The 14,597-nt window shown below is 40.5% G+C and overlaps 2 protein-coding genes across 5 annotated transcripts in view; one reads left to right on the top strand and one right to left on the bottom strand.

The window, feature by feature from the left end:
- The window catches only part of RPS6KC1 (ribosomal protein S6 kinase C1), a 226,095-nt gene that overhangs the window by 158,382 nt on the left and 53,116 nt on the right, over window positions 1-14,597 (bottom strand). The gene's annotated exons all lie outside the window — the stretch shown is intronic.
- Window positions 1,568-1,954, top strand: LOC129653387 (histone H2B type 1-C/E/F/G/I-like). The gene has a single exon (XM_055583002.1). It carries the CDS (start codon window positions 1,577-1,579, stop codon window positions 1,952-1,954), a length of 378 nt encoding a protein of 125 aa, XP_055438977.1. The 5' UTR covers window positions 1,568-1,576.

Consider the following 14,597-nt stretch of genomic DNA (forward strand, 5'->3'; position numbering starts at 1 on the left):
GCTAAAGCTGAAACTCCAATACTTTGGCCACCTCATGTGAAGAGTTTACTCATTGGAAAAGACTCTGATGCTGGGAGGGATTGGGGGCAGGAGGAGAAGGGGACGACAGAGGATGAGATGGCTGGGTGGCATCACTGACTCGATGGACGTGAGTCTGGGTGAACTCCAGGAGTTGGTGATGGACAGGGAGGCCTGGTGTGCTGCGATTCATGGGGTCGCAAAGAGTCGGACATGACTGAGTGACTGAACTGAACTGATAAATGAAAAACTTCCCCATATTTGATGACATCCTAAAAAAATGCTAGTTTACAAGTTGAAACAAATAAATTAAAATTTGGCTGCTTTAATCCTAGTGTGATCAATGAATCACCTCACTTCCCTATTAAACCAGATTTAAATGCTTAAGTTGTGAGTATATCAACTTCTGAGTAGAATAAACATGTCAAAAGTGCATTTTTGTTCTATTTCTATTGATCTATGCATTTCTATTCCACTAAACTTGGACAAGCAGAGATGAATTAGAACACTTTTCCGAGTACAACCAAAATTAAAGGCTAATGCATTAAAAGGTTCAATTACACTAAATCCTCTCATCAGAACAAATATGATAAAAGAACACGTTCACTTCTTTGTTCCTAAGATATTTCAGAATAACAAAAATAAAAAACAGTATTGGTAGCACAGACAAACAGAAGCAGATAAATTTTAATGCAATGACTACTGGCTCTAATACATGTAACAAAGCCACCTAATTTGACAATTAAATTTAAAAGTAGCAAGATTCAACAGTAATTCTAATGGGAGACAACGCCCTAGGGGCTACTTTCAAACTGTTAATCTTTTAATATCATCATAACCTCCCTTGAAAGTCAACAACAATGAGAAATCATGAACAGGTGCTTCTCTTATAGCCTTTAAATTTCCATTTACAGGAATGGAAATTTTATTTTCTTGTGAAGAGCAGAAAAATTATAGGTAATTTATGATAGAAAATGTAAAACAAATTTTTCCTGAAGTTTATTATGCAGTATTACACATTATGTACTATATTATTTGTGTGTGAGTGTGTATATATTATCTTTAAGTCACTCTACCACCTCCAAATTACTCCACAATGGTTTGCTATTAAAAGTGGCAGAAGGAAAATTAAACCAAAACCTTCTCACAAAGCTGGTAAAGCACTGAAAATACAGTCTCTCTCTTTGATTTCTAAGCTGTCTTTGAAATCGTCTCTAATTTTTTTTTAATTATGAAGAACAACTCACAAAAGCAGGATTTACAGCTTTTTAAAAATGCAACTCTCAGTAACCAAAAACCAGTTAAACAAAACTAAAGGTTATCCTTGACCAGTAAGAAACTAGCCAGAGAAGCTTGGTGCTAATTCCTAACTGTATTAAAAACTCATTCACAAGGCAAAAAGGAGAGTCCGAGTTCTTAGGTGTGAATTTCCTCTAGTCAACAGCACCAAGAACATACCTCTAGTTAAAGAAGTTAGGTTCAAGACTCCTTACGACTAAGGAGAATGCATAGATCTTTTCAAGATCTTTCTGTGTTGTTGGGTGTTGTCATCATAGACATGCCTGAACCGGCTAAGTCTGCTCCTGCCCCTAAAAAAGGCTCTAAAAAAGCTGTGACCAAGGCCCAGAAGAAGGACGGCAAGAAGCGCAAGAGCAGCCGCAAGGAGAGCTACTCCGTGTACATGTACAAGGTGCTGAAGCAAGTCCATCCGGACACCGGCATCTCGTCCAAGGCCATGGGAATCATGAACTCCTTCGTCAACGACATTTTCGAGCGCATCACTGGTGAGGCATCGCGCCTGGCGCATTATAAGCGCTCAACTATCACATCCAGGGAGATCCAGACCGCTGTGCGTTTGCTGCTACCTGGGGAGCTGGCCAAGCACGCCGTGTCCGAGGGCACTAAGGCTGTCACCAAGTATACCAGCTCCAAGTAAATATAATATGCCTAGCCGCTGTTAACAGAGAAGGCAATGGCACCCCACTCCAGTACTCTTACCTGGAAAATCCCATGGACGGAGGGCCTGGTGGGCTATAGTCCATGGGGTCGCTGAGAGTCAGACACAACTGAGCGACTTCACTTTCACTTCACTTTCACAACTAAGGAGAATGTATACTCTAGGGAACCCTGGGGCGTTTCACTCGGAGGGTGTTAGAAAGGACTTACAGAATGAGAGTTTCTGTTGGCTGCTGGGGGAGCCATTCTAAGATTCTGTTAATTCTACATACTTCTTCGATTCTATGGTTTTAATAAACTTTATTATGAGGCAAGAAGAATGAAGAGAGGCTAAGGCTATGATTTATAAAAAAAAATCTGTAGTCATCATGGTAGCCAGGATGAAGCGAAGCTTGATCATTTCTGTGACTTGACAATGTTCATGTTTTCGTCTGTGTTCAGACATGATTACAGAGTGGTCTTGTTTTAGTCTTGATCCAAAGACACAGAGCGCCCTTGTCTAATGTTCCTATTCTGTGAAACTGCTTATATTCAACAGGAGAACACCACAACCTAGCTGTGAATGCCAGGCCAACTCTAGTAAGAAACACCGAGGTCGAACACATAGGGAGTGTCGGGCCAGTTCTTTCTTACATCTGTCAGGAGCTGCTTTTCCCATTCTCACAGGAAATCACAGTGTGAGGAGAGATGTAACAAAACAAACAAAAAACAGTTTTTTATGATCTCAAAAAAGATCAAGATTATGAAACCTACAAACTAATACTCTTTAAAAATGTCAGAACAAAGACCCAGCACAGCCAATAAATAAAGTTATTTTTTAAAACAAAAGCAAAATAATATATTTTTTTAAATGTCAAAGTCATGAACAGACAAAAAATGCATAAGAATAGTCTAAAGAAACAAACCTATAGATATGATCCTGGATGCAAAAAAAAAAAAAAATTAGAATAACTAGAGAAAACTGAATATTAACTACATATTTGACAACAGTATTATATCAGCATTAAATTTCTTGAGTAATAGGGGAAATATGGAAGTAGGGATGAAATGTCACAAAATCTGCAATGTATTCTCAAGTGGTTCAGGAAAAAAAATGATACACACAGACACAGGAAAATGTGGCAAAATGTTTTTCAGTGAACTTGAGCCAAAGGTATATAACTGTTCACTATATTATTCTTTAGGCTTTTCTGTAAATTTTGCAAGTTAAAAACATTGGAGAAAAATAAAATGAGTTAAGTGTCAGACTGGTGAGACGTACAGCCCGGAGGGGAAAACAACCATCTCAACTATCCCCAAAGAAAACAGAGAACTTCCTAGAAGAAGAGACAACTAGAGCCCTGAAAGGCTAACCAGAAGCTTCTACATGGAGAGTGTGGTGCATTAGGGGAAGGGCAGACCAAGCGACAGATGAGAGCTAAAGGAGCTGATGTGCATAAAGCACCGAGCTCCACACACTACCGATATGATCCTCAGGAACGGATATAATTCCTAACTCCTCAATAACAACACAAGTTCAGATGTTAATTTGTACAAGATCACACTACTAGTCAACAGCGGAGAGAAGATTTGGGCCTAAATCTGATTCCAAAAGGCATGTTCTTTTCCCTGAAACACTCAAATAGTAACTACAGATCTGATGGTTCTGTAAATCACAAACAGGACTCTTTTGCAGCTGAGGCTCATGTACTAAAAATGTGCGACTAGCTAAAAAGATAGATGATTAACTAAAACTTCCCTTCACACAGCCACAGCTGCTGCCTGCAGGGTTCACTGCAACTATAAGTATTACAAATGGACTGCACCAGTTACTGAAAGAGATAAATTGCTTACTTACTAAGATTAATAAGAAACTTTCACTCTTTAATGTATAAGGATGTAGAGAAAAGTTGGAAATAACCCACTAGCAACAGACAATAATAGCTAAGAATCTCAACCAATCCAGAAGCCATTCCCTTGCACCCAGTGATAAGCTTATCGTTTAATTTGCACAAGCTCACAAGCTACTTGAGCGCACTTGAACTCCACAACATAGAAGGCATAAGGCAGAAAGCAAAAATATCCCTCCACCCACACCACCACAGGCTGCACACATTAGGTACGGCTTCACACAAACATGTATGTCTATTTAAATACAGATGGGATCTGACTAAACATACTGCTATGCAACATTTGTTTCTTTATCTTAAAAATACATCTTGGACATGTTTTCATATCAGTGTATCACAAATAGCTGCAGAATCCTATAATTGTCTAAATTTGTATGGCACATCCATACAATCATATAGTGAGAAAACTCAGTTTCAGTTTTCTTCTACTGAAAGAGAGGGAGGCAGGAATTGAGAGCAGCACTGACATATCTACACTACCATGGGTAAAGAGCCAGCCAGCGGGGAGCTGCTGAGCAGCACGGGGAGCTCAGCCCAGTGCCCCGTGATGACCCAGAGTGGGGGACTCGGGGTGGGGGAGGGAGACTCAAGGAGGGGGCACTTGGATACAAAGGGCTGACTCACATTGTTGTACAGCAGGAACTAACCAAACTAAAGCAACTATATTCCAATAAGTAAAGGGGAAAAAATGCTGCAAGGACACTCATCTGTATACACATGTATGTGTTCAGACATGTGTTATGTGTTCTCAAAGTGTAGTCCGCAGACTGCTGGGGGTCCCCCAAGGGCATTCAAAGAATCAATAAGGTCAAAACCATTTTCATAATAATACCAAGACAGCAGCTGCATTTTCACCACATGCACATCTGCACTGATAATCTAAAAGCAATGGCAGTAAAACTGCTGACCTCTTGGCATGAACCAAGACAATGGTACCAAACTATACTTATTAGTAATAGTCATATTCCTTACTGCCACTCACATTAAATTTTTTTAATGCCAGTTTTACATAAGAATGTCCATGATGAAGCATAAAAATTAACTTTATTAAACCTCAATATTTACTTGAGACCATTTCTTTTTAAAAGTCTGTGTGTAAAAAAAATATAAACTACTATGACTTGGATATCTGACAGATATTTTCTCAAAAATAAACAAAGTGAGCCTAACACTTCAAAGAAAACAACCAGCAGCATCATTTTCAGTGATGAAATTCAAGCTGTCAATTCACTATAAGCTTGACAGCTTCCTAATACTTTAAAAATTTTCCTTTAGAGATCTGCAGTGATGGTTAACATTTTTGGATACTATTTCATAAAAATGGCCAGCATTTGCAAAATCTGCATAACTTAGGGAACCAAAACTTGTCAAATGATCAGTGTATGTCACAAGCTCACACATAAGTAAAAGATATATTCAAATCTAAGACAGATGAATGGATTTTAATATAACAAAGGACCAGAGGTTCATTGATTGAGTGTCAGATTCCATAATGTAACTAAGCTTTTAAGAAATTACTGCTGTCTACCCAGCCATAGAAAAGAATAAAATTTTCCCATATGTAACAACATAGATGGACCTCCTGGAAGGTATCATGCTTACTGAAATTAGTCAAGACAGAGGAAGACAAATATTGTGTATTTTCACTTATTTGTAGAATCTAAAAAATAAACAAATGAGTATAACAAAACAGAAACAGATTCACAGATACAAAGAACAAACTAGTGGTTACCAACACAGAAAAGGGTAAGAGGAGGGGCAATATAGTGGTAGAGGATTAAGAGGTACCAATTACTAGGCATGAAATAAATATGATACCAGGATGCAAGGCACAGCACAAAAAATATAGCCAACATTTTATAATAACTTCAAATACAGTATAATCTATAAAAATATCAAATCACTATGTTGTATACCTAAAACTAATATAATACGGTAAATCAGCTATACTTAAATAACAAAAAAAGAAGGAATTTACCACTACCAAGCTTCGGTGTATCAAAGAGTATCTTCAACCATCTGAAAAGCTGTTAAAATACTCCTCCCTTTTCCAACAACATCATCTGTGTGACCCTAATTTTTCTTCATATGCTGCTGCTGCTAAGTTGCTTCAGTCGTGTCCGACTCTGTGCGACCCCAAAGACGGCAGGCCACCAGGCTCCCCCGTCCCTGGGATTCTCCAGGCAAGAACACTGGAGTGGGTTGCCATTTCCTTCTCCAATGCATGAAAGTGAAAAGTGAAAGGGAAGTCGCTCAGTCGTGTCCGACTCTTAGCAACCCCATGGACTGCAGCCTACCAGACTCCTCTGTCCATGGGATTTTCCAGGCAAGAGTACTGGAGTGGGGTGCCATTGCCTTCTCCATATACTTCATCACATTTCACCACAGACTGGATCCAGAAGCAGATATGAGAATTAGGTATTTTTCTTTTAATCCAGGCATTGAAGATTCATATAAGTAAACTAATACTACTCTAATTTTTCATAAAAATACTCACATGTTACATTTTTAACTAAGTACAAAAATATTTTTAAACTTGTAGTGTGATAAATATGAATAGCTACAACCACATAAACAATAGTTTTTCAAGCTTCAGTAATTTTTAAGAGTGTAAAGGAGAATTCTGAAGCCAAATATCTAATAATAATTATCTCCCTGTAGACAAGAGAATAGATATGTAGTAAAATTTACTAAAAAACAGGAAAAGGTATATTCCAAATTGTCCTCCCCAAACTATGCAAATTTCTACTCTTCCTATATCTATTTCCCTGTACTGCTGCTAAGTCACTTCAATCGTGTCCAACTCTGTGCAACCCCACAGACGGCAGCCCACCAGGCTCCCCCATCTCTGGGATTCTCCAGGCAGGAACACTGGAGTGGGTTGCCATTTCCTTCTCCAATGCATGAAAGTGAAAAGTGAAAGTGAAGCCGCTCAGTCATGTCCAACTCTTAGCGACCCCATGGACCGCAGCCTAAGAAACTCCTCCCACGGGGTTTTCCAGGCAAGAGTACTGGAGTGGGTTGCCATTGCCTTCTCCCTTCCCCATACTAGTTATAATCAAACTTTTAAATTTCTGCCATGAGACTGATTTTTAATGGTAACATTGTCTGTCACTAGTCCAGCTCTTAAACCTTAACTCATTATTTCTGTATTTTTCAAGTATATATATGGTTAGGCATGGTGCTACATGCTGAAGATACATCTGTAAATAAGAACAAAGCAGTCTCTAAACAACACAGCTCAGGAAAGGCGGAGGAAAAGGCAGGTACAATACAAGAGAAGTTTCTTTCCTTTTAGAATACAAAAACAAAAAACTGTTGCTGTGGCTTTAGAAGTATGATTCTTAAAACTCCTCAGAATAGTCAATTTTTTACATTACTTGCACCTTCATAATAAAAGTAGAGAATCACAAGACTTAAAAACTTGACCAGATGAAAGCCACATTCAGCACTTCTGGATCATGACGCTTGCTTCAACTATGAGACTCTAAATTTCTGAGAAGGCAGAGGCTGAGTCACTGTATACAACAGTGCCCATTTCTAAAATGTTTCTTGAATTAAATGTGCTCATAAAACCCCCAGATAATTAAGGGTTAAGCTGAAATTAATCAGAGAAGACTCCAGTAGTAGAGTCTTACATTTACGGCATGTAACCAGCTACAACTTGACAACCTTAAACGGGACAGGTGTCATGAAAAAAAGGAAGGAACCATAGAGTTTGGACAGTAACTGTGAACAGAAAGCAAGAGAAATGTGGAGAACCGATGGGATGTCTAGACTCAAAGACCAAAAGCAAGCAGTCAGAGGTTAACAGCCTACAATAACAAGAGTTCGTGGATCCCCTAACGCTGAGTACAAGAACGTAATGAGTGGATGGAACCATCAAAACTAATGGTTCTACGGCTACTGACCAGTTGCCCACTTCCCTCAATTGTTTTTTTATCTTTCTAATTATGCATCCAAGATACTTCTTGCTATTACTTACATTTTGAAATGTCAGCATATATCATAAATTGTTAATATTTAGCATTTATTAAAATTAAAGAATTGCAGCAAGAAGCTTTCAATGACCCCTTTATTCTGGCATAAATGTCACTGATGTTGCTATACTACATAAGAGTCTCTGCATCTTGCGCCCAAATCTCAAGGAGCTGTGAAAACCTGCTGCCCATCCCGAGGAAGCAGGTGTGAAGCTCAGGAGTACCGTGATCCTGCAATCAAACCAGAATGAAGAAATCCCTGTGCCACGAGAACTCTGAGCCAACGGAGACAGGATAACGTCAGATTATCCAGAATTCTTCTAAAATCAAAGACAGACAGCAGGGTCCAGTCAAGAGATCAAAATCACATAGCAACTGGAACAGGAAAAATTTAATATAAAGAATTATTAAGCATGACAATAGAAAAATAGAAACTCTAAAGTGAAAAGAGAATCCTAATGAGTATCCCAGGGTACCCAAGGAAGAAAAAACTTGGAAGGGGGAAGCCCTCCCCACGGTTCAATCTCAGATCCTCTTGGAAAAGGTATGGTTACAGCCACTGGATTGGGAGACTTTTGCTGGGCTTCCCAGACTGGTCCACAGTCGCCAGGAAAGACCCCCTCCATACTTCAGAAGGGACAGGACTGGCAGGTGGGCAACAAGAGAGTCACAGTGCTGGGAGCCCACGTGTAAAGCAAGGTCATGCAAGGCCTAGGGAACACGCTGGAGGTAAGGAAGGCCACAGGAAATACTTTCTGAGGTAAGGAAGGCAGGCCGCAGCTGTCAGACTGGCATGCAGAAGGGGGAGCATCAAGAATCTGCTCGCCTGCAGGGCAACGAGGCCGGAGGTCTAGTGTCCTGTCAGAGGGGTACAGGGTGCTAGCAGGCTGCAGCTGAGGGGCAAATACACAGACAGAGAGTGTGTGAAGCCCACTCTCCAACAGGCCTGGAGACCGTGCAGTGCTTAGCTAGATGGCCACTGACTAACTGTGGCTACAAGCTCATCAGGAGCCTGGGCTCCAGGTGTATGGCTGAGGCAGATGCTTCTGGCAACAGCGCAGCAAAAGCAAAAAGAAAAACAGTCCACAGCAGACTGCAAAGAGGGAGAAGAGACCTGACCCTCCCAGGGCACCCTCCAGTGTCCCCTACAGTTAAGCATGTCTAAGTGACGCCTAACTGCAACACTCACTGTAAAGGGAAACGCTTAAGGAGTCCAGCCTATGAATGTGGAACAGGAAATGAAAGAAGGACCTGACGGGAATTCCCTGGAGGTCCAGTGGAACTAAAATGGGGGAACTAAATCCCACAAACCGCACAGTGAGGCCAATTAAAAAAAAAAAGGAATGGACCTGAAGCTAAGAGGCAATAAATGGATAATGGATAATTGGCATGGCTTCTGAGAACCAAGAAGAACCAATGTAAGAGCCCCAGGTATTCCAAGATGACCTTGCAAAGGCAGCATTTCCCCAATGCTGATGAGAAATATAGCTAGCATCAGAACATACTCTATAAAGCCATTATACAAAAATCAACATGGTATAGAAACAAGAATTAATGTAAGAATAAACAAATAAATGCCACAAAAGAAAAAACCCTTAATTAATGGCAATGCATATGAAAAGTATAACAAAGATTTCATTAGGAATATACAAATTATTGAATAAGTGATCTGACAACAGATATGTAATCATCTGAAAGAAAACTAAAATGGAGCATCATCTGACATCCCATTCAAATATAAATTCCACACAGATATTAAAAAGAATTTTTTAAGCTATAAAAATCATCTTACAAGCAAATGTAGGTATGGGACGACCTTTCTCATCAGGACCAAAACCATAAAATCTTGGCAAGGAGGTTAGTGGAAGAGCATTCAGGAATAAAACTGAACATTTAAAAATTTGTTTGGCAAAAGCTATCATAAACAACTCTGAAATAAGCACATGTAGGTGTATATATATATATGTATATGTAGACTTGTACATGAATGGAAGTATGTACCGTGCATGCATTGTAATATGTATGTACATAAATGCACTGTTTCCCAACTAACAGCAGCTGAAAGAGCCTTGAAACAGGCCACAATGAGCCTGTCTACCGCCCAGATAGTGAGCTTATCTACTGCCCAGACAGAGGACCCTGCAGCAGCCAGAGTCCAGCCAAAAAGTGGAATCCACATGGCAGTTTGAAGAGGGAAAGTCTTATAAAGAATTATTAACTATTTACACAGGATTAACTACTAAGAAGGAATAAAAGAGAAGTGTAAGGAATATCCTAGGATGGAGGGGAAGAACCGAAGTCAGTCCTAGCAAGGGGGCCTGCTCCCCAAGGCTGGATTTGGGGCTGCTGGAGAGCCCCCAGAGTCAGCTGAGGCGCCCCAGCCACTTGCTCCACAGCAGGAGGGCCAAAGGCACTGGGCACGGAACTGCAGGCTGGACTGCCAAACAGGAAACTCGGCTGCGGTGTCAGCAGGCCGCAGGTGGAAGGAGGGGAGCCCTAGACAGGAGCGAGCAACAAAACTTGCTAGAGGGTGAGGACCGCTGGAAGCCCACACATGTCCGCGCCACTGGCAACACAGAGCACGCAGGAACAGAAGTTCTCCCACAGGGTCCCTCAACACCTCGGCAGATTAAGTTTATACACGCCAGTGGGAAAAGTAGGTCCAATAAGAGGAAAAAAAAAAAAAAAAAAGGTGGATTTGGAGCTAATTTTATGCAAAAAATTGATGACTAACATAGTTTCCAAAAACATTCCCCACAAAAAGCAACCAGGGCTCTGTGAAGAGACGGCTGATTCCAAGGCTGGAGCATATAAACTCACAGATGAGCACAGACCGTCTTGTTATGCTTAAAAGTAGTAAAGTGCTTTAAAAAAACAACCACCACAAAAACATTTGATGGTGAAAAGTTTCAAGGACAGAGAAGCCAAAGTAAAAGGGGCCCTACTGGTCAAAGCTAGAACAATCTGGGCATCTAGTACCCTGAAAGTGTGAACGAGAAAGTCATTCAGTCGTGTCCAACTCTCTGCGACCCCGTGGACTGCAGCCTTCCAGGTTCCTCTGTCCATGGGATTTTCCAGGCAAGAATACTGGAGCACTGCCTTCTCCAGGGGATCTTCCCGACCCAGGGTTAGAACCCAGATCTCCTGCATTGCAGACAGATTCTTTACCATCTGAGCTACCAGGGAGGCCTAATGAATTCTGAATTCTAAACTATTACAGGGGCGGGGGGGGGCGGGGGGCGGAATTAGGTATATGAGTCCAAATAAATAATGGATAGATGGAAAAATATACAAATAGACACACTACACAAACATGCAGCTACACAGATAGATAACAGAGATTCAGGTAAAAAGAAGAACAGTTACAAAGACACACAAATAAAGAGATAAGGAGGATAATCACTAAAGGTGGGAGCGGTGCTAGAACTGGAAACTCATTATTATGAAGCCATGATGGGAGCTGGTGATGGACAGGGAGGCCGGGCATGCTGCAGTCCATGGAGTCGCAGAGTCAGACACAACTGAGCAACTGAACTGAACTGAACTGAAGCCATGATGTAAACACTGGTTTGTGCAAGAAATCTATGGATGCTAAATCTAAGGGGCAATTTTGTAAAAGAGCGGAATATATTCACGATCTTAAAAGTTCTGAAAGAAAGAAAGGAAGAGAGGGATGGAGAGAGAGAGGAAAGGAGGAACTCAAATATATGTGATAGTCTCAAGATGGCCCCAAAGTTTCTAGGTCCTAATTCCTGGAACTTATAAATGATACTTTATTCAAAGAGTGTGTGCAGATGTGATTAAGGACCTTGAGAGGCAGAGATTACCCTGGATTATCAGGATGGGCACTAATGCCATCACAGATGTCTTATAAGAGAGGGGCAGAGAGAGAGTTCACACAGAGAAGGCAGTGGAGTGCTGAAGTAGACACAGGTTTGAAGATGAGGGCCTTGAAGACTGAGGTGATGCTGGCACAAGCCAAGGAATACACCATTCTCCAAAAACTGAAGAGGCAGGGACCGTGTCCTTCCCTAGAAGCTCTAGGCTCTGCTAACACCTTCATTTCTGCCCAGTGATACTCATTTCAGACTTCAGACCTCCAAAACTATAAAAAAAAAATAATAAAGCTCTACTGTTTTAAGCCACCACAAAAACAAACCTTCCTCTAATTTCTCTCTCACATTTTACTAAAAGAAGCAAGAAGAAACCACACCAAACTTATTAAACACTCTGGTTGGAAATCTCCTAGCAGCCCTACCCTCTTTCGTTGGTACCTTTCCTACTTTCCACACCTCTGTACGCAACCACGTTGCTAAACTTTCTACAACGATGTAAGAAGGACCCGCTCCCTTCCTCTAATTTCCAGTAACATTTACCTCGTTTTCCTGCAAACCCTCACCTGCAATCTTATCAAAGACCACGAGGCTTCTATAAACAGCTTCCTCAAGACAGTGTAGGCCCTCACACTCTCCTCAAAGCCCATGGCTCAGTCCAAAGCCACTCTCCACAGTTTTGGGTTTTGTCATAACAGCACTCAAACTTCCAGGTTAAAAAAAAAAAAATTAAGTACTGATTCTGATATAAAAAATTATCCCAAAACTTGGTAGCCTACAATAACAAACATTACTATCTCACACAGCCTCTGATAGTCAGGAATCCGAAGAGGCGAGGCAGGATGTTTCCGGCTCAGTGTCTCTCATGAGGCTGCAGTCAAGCTGTCAGCCAGCGCTGCAGGCATCTCAAAGGTCCACTGGACCGGACAAACTGGCACCTAAATTCATCCACATGATTGTACCAGGTTTCACATGACTGCTGGGTGTTGATGTTGGCCTCTGTTTCTTTCAGTGTGGGCCTCATCGTGGCTGTGCGTGTCCTCACAGTATGAAAGCTGGTAACCCTCTCAGAGCAAGCAATGAGAGAGGGAGACAATATCCCCAAGAGAGAAGCCACAGCTTTTATAACCTAACCTCAGAAATGACACATCGCCACTTTACGCTGCTGGTCACACAGGCCAATCGATTCCTGGGAAGGGAATACACAAATGTGTAACTAGCAGGAGAGAAGGATTACATATGGCCATCTTGGAGACGGTCTATCACAAAAGGTATGGTCCAAGTATTTAGCAAACTAGCACGCAGCGTGAATCTGATTTACTGGTGTAGCATAAGGAAAAAAGATTCCATTAAAACTACATTGTCATAACGTGTATGTATGGCTGAGCCCCACTGCTGTTTACCTGAAACTATTACAAGGCTGCTAATCAATTAAACTACAATACAAAATAAAAAGTTTTTAAAAACCTACATTGTCACAGTAGTCATCACAATTAAACTTAACAAAATATAATTGTTACCTGTTTAATGAACAATATTTACAGTCATAATGATACAAATATTACTTGATATAATGAACAATATTTACAGTCATAGTGATACTAATATTACAGATGAAGTTGATTAAAATTTCAGATTTGAAAATCATTCTACAGATTAAGTATGGAATCTTTAATTATGATTACTGAAAAGAATATAAATATTACCACCTTTGAGAAATGTTAAAATAAGCATACAAGTTTCAAAAGCTGAGTGGTAAAAGGAGCTAATGAGGTAAGAGAGGACAAATACACTCTTAGATTCATCTTACAGAGACAAATGGTATTGTCCATAGTTATGGAACAAAGAAATAGAGATGTGGTCAACAGAAGAACTAAAAATATTATGTAATAATACAGGGGAACAGGTAAGTCAAAATCTTACCTACCAGAGTAAAAAGTAAATATTTCGACACGTCATAAGCTGTTATACCAAAGAAAAAAAAACTGTATAAATTTACTATCATAGATACAGAATACACATTCAAAAAATGAAAAATAAAAAAGATAAAAGCCAGTTTTCTCTAGAAGCAAAACTGGGAAGAAGATGCACAGAGCAGAAAATTACAGTACTTTTTTTTTTCCTGAGGTTTATAACCATTTGAACATTGGTTTACAACAGCAAGTTTCTCATGTACAGCATTTTAAGTCTACTTTTGTATCCACCACAGCATGCTCACCACCGAAGTCTAGTTTCCCTCCATCCCTATGCACTTGACCCCCTTTAACCATTTTGCCCTATCCCTACTACTCTTCCCCCTGGTAACTACCAATCTGTATCTACATGTTTGTTTTTGCTCCATTTCATTTCGTTTAGATTACACATGAGTGAAATCATACGGTATTTGTCTTTTTCCATTCAACTTATTTCACTTAACATAATACCCTCTAGATCCATTCATGTTGTTGTAGATGGCAAGATTTCATTGTTTCTTATGGCTGAGTAGTATTTGATTGCATATATGTACACACAAATATCTTCTTTATTCATCTGTCAGTGGTATTTAGGTTGTTTCCTTATCTTGGATATTATAAATAAGGTTGCAATATACATAGGTCTACATCAGTTCAGTTCAGTTCAGTCGCTTAGTCATGTCCGACTCTTTGCGACCCCATGAATCGCAGCACGCCAGGCCTCCCTGTCCATCACCAACTCCCGGAGTTTACTCAGACTCACGTCCATCGAGTCAGTGATGCCATCCAGCCATCTCATCCTCTGTCGTCCCCTTCTCCTCCTGCCCCCAATCCCTCCCAGCATCAGAGTCTTTTCCAATGAGTCAACTCTTCACATGAGGTGGCCAAAGTACTGGAGTTTCAGCTTTAGCATCATTCCTTCCAAAGAAATCCCAGGGCTGATCTCCTTCAGAATGGACTGATTGGATC

This window comes from Bubalus kerabau, chromosome 5, assembly GCF_029407905.1.
Source record: "Bubalus kerabau isolate K-KA32 ecotype Philippines breed swamp buffalo chromosome 5, PCC_UOA_SB_1v2, whole genome shotgun sequence".
NCBI classification, from domain to species: Eukaryota; Metazoa; Chordata; class Mammalia; order Artiodactyla; family Bovidae; genus Bubalus; species Bubalus kerabau.